Below are 2,505 nucleotides of genomic sequence, written 5' to 3' on the forward strand. Positions count from 1 at the left end.
TAGAACTCTTGCTGAAGGCAAGCCAAGGTGATCATATATCACCTGGGGGATGCTGGAGAATGTGGACTTTTCTATATTGAGGATGACCAGATATCAAGGGTAGGGGGCCCTCTTTAAAGCAACTTAGCAAGATTCTTGCTGTGACTGACTGATGCTGGCCCAACAAAGACAGACACCAAGGTCAAGGCCTAAAGGGTTCAAAGGAGCCTAACTAAGGTTTGGTCAAGGAGAGCCTTTGTCAAGACTCAGGCAGTGACTCTGAAGCTCAAGAACTTCTTAGTGGCAGAGAGGACTTAGAGCAGAAAGTCACACGTAATGGGCCCCACTTGCCACTGTCTATGAGCTGTTTGGTTGCCTGGATTGTTAGACACCTTGCTTTGTGCTTCCACCAACAGTTCAGTACAGTATTGGCTGAGACCACAGAATGGCAGAGCCTATGAAAACTTCCCATGAGACATGCCATGTTCTAGTCTCTGTTAAATCCAGTGACAAGCTGAAAGACACGTATAGAGTAGAAAAATTGTCAAGGTGACCCTAATCCAGAGGCGCCATATTTTATAAGCAAATTTTAAGAGAAAAAGGTAGGCAAGTGGTTAAAGAAGATTCGAGAGAGGCAGAAAATTCAGCCATGAGAAAGAAGGAGATCCTACCATTTGCAACAACATGAATGGAACCTGAGGACATTATGCTAAGTGAGAAAAGTTCGAGAAAGATAAAAACTGTACAATATCACTGACATGTGCAATGTAGAAAAGCTGAACTTATAGAAAAAGAGAGTAGAATGGTGATTGCCAGGGGCTGGGGTGTGGCGGGAATAGAAGAGGTGTTGATCAAAGGGACAAACTTGCAACTAGTAGATAAATAAGTCATAGAGATCTAATGCAGAGTATAGTGAATATAGACACTATTGTATTATAATCAGCAAACTCACTAGGAGACTAGATCTTAATTATTCCCACCACAAAAAAAAATCATAATTATGTGACATGATAGAGGGGCTATCTCTACAGTGGCAATCATATAAGAGTATACAAATGTATCATATCAAGATCTTATACACCTTAAATGTGCACAATGTTATCTGTCAAATATATTTCAATAAAAAATAAAATACTTTTTCAAACCAAAAAAGAAGATAGGCAATATAAATGTATGTGTGTATACATATATATGTAGATATAGATATATAAATATATTTATACAAACATATATACAAACAGTTTACCCTTGAACAGCATGGGTTTGAACCACATAGGTCCACTTATATTTTCAGTAAATATGTACTACAGTACTACATGATCCCTGGTTGGTTGAATGTGCAGATGCTGACCGCAGATACAGAGGGCTGACGTTAAAGTTATACATGAAAGTGGCCCTGTTACCTTGGAGAGCGGAAGGGGTCTGGAGATCCTGTGACGGTGCTCTGGGCCGGAGATCTAAACAATCTAAACATTAAATAGTACAGCTGCCTCAAATCCCTGGGAATTTCAGAATGACTGACACTTCTGAAGCGGTTCCAAATTTTGAAGAGATGTTTGTCAGTAGATTCACAGATGACAAAGAGTACCAGGAATACCTGAAACGCCCTCCTGAGTCCCCTCCAATTGTTGAGGAAAGGAATAGCAGAGCTGGTGGGAACCAAAGAAAGAGAGGCAATCGGTTGCAAGATAACAGACAGTTTAGAGGTAGGGATAGCAGACGGGGGTGGCCAAGTGACAATCGATCCAATCAGTGGCACGGACGATCCTGGGGTAACAATTACCCGCAGCACAGACAAGAACCTTACTACCCCCATCAATATGGACACTATGGTCACAACCAACGGCCTCCCTATGGCTACTACTGATAGAAATGTCAGCAGTTTTTAGTAAAACCATTTACTCTGTTAATATGACAAAAGTTTATGTTGTGTTTTCTGTTGGTCATAGTTTTACATCTGATTGTAGAGAGCGGACTGATTTTTTGGAACTTGAGACGTTTTTTAAATTAGATCTTACTGGAGAGATATGATGGCTGCTGGAAATATCAATAAATGCTCCCCTAAAAAGGTTGTGGATTATATCGCTTGACTTCTACCTCAGATTCTTCTTTATTTCATGAGTTAATAGTGCTTTGAATGTTGTGAATTTTCTCCTTGTTTGACTTTCAGGAGTTCTTTGTTTTACACAGAAATAAAGATTTTACATAGAAAATGCTTGCTTTTACTTTGTAAGGTAAGTAAGTATCCCTATACTCAGATGTGCTCATTCCTAATATTTTACAGAAGTAGTACAATCAACTCCTAAATGCACAACTGTGCTTACTTGTGACATAGTAGTAGTTGAAAGGAAAACAGTTGTAGTATATTTCGTTTGGCTTTTGTTATTATGTGACTGTGGTACTTTGTAATTACTCTGTAGGTATGAATCATCTTCACAATCGTTCTGGTCTCTTTTTAGAGGGATATCAAGAATAAAGCTGTAAAATCAGGAAGGAATCATTCTCAGTTTCAATGTCTTGATCTAG

General features: G+C 39.2%; 1 protein-coding gene across 1 annotated transcript; it reads left to right on the top strand.

The window, feature by feature from the left end:
• Positions 1–1,492: 1,492 nt before the first annotated feature.
• On the top strand, positions 1,493–1,846 carry LOC309978282 (RNA guanine-N7 methyltransferase-activating subunit-like protein; the record flags this gene model as incomplete). The annotated part of the gene is made up of 1 exon (XM_082864688.1): positions 1,493–1,846. One exon carries the CDS (start codon positions 1,493–1,495, stop codon positions 1,844–1,846), a length of 354 nt encoding a protein of 117 aa, XP_082720814.1.
• Positions 1,847–2,505: the final 659 nt, after the last annotated feature.

The sequence above is a fragment of the Leucopleurus acutus genome (genome assembly GCF_964270905.1).
Source record: "Leucopleurus acutus genome assembly, chromosome: 2".
NCBI lineage: Eukaryota > Metazoa > Chordata > Mammalia > Artiodactyla > Delphinidae > Leucopleurus > Leucopleurus acutus.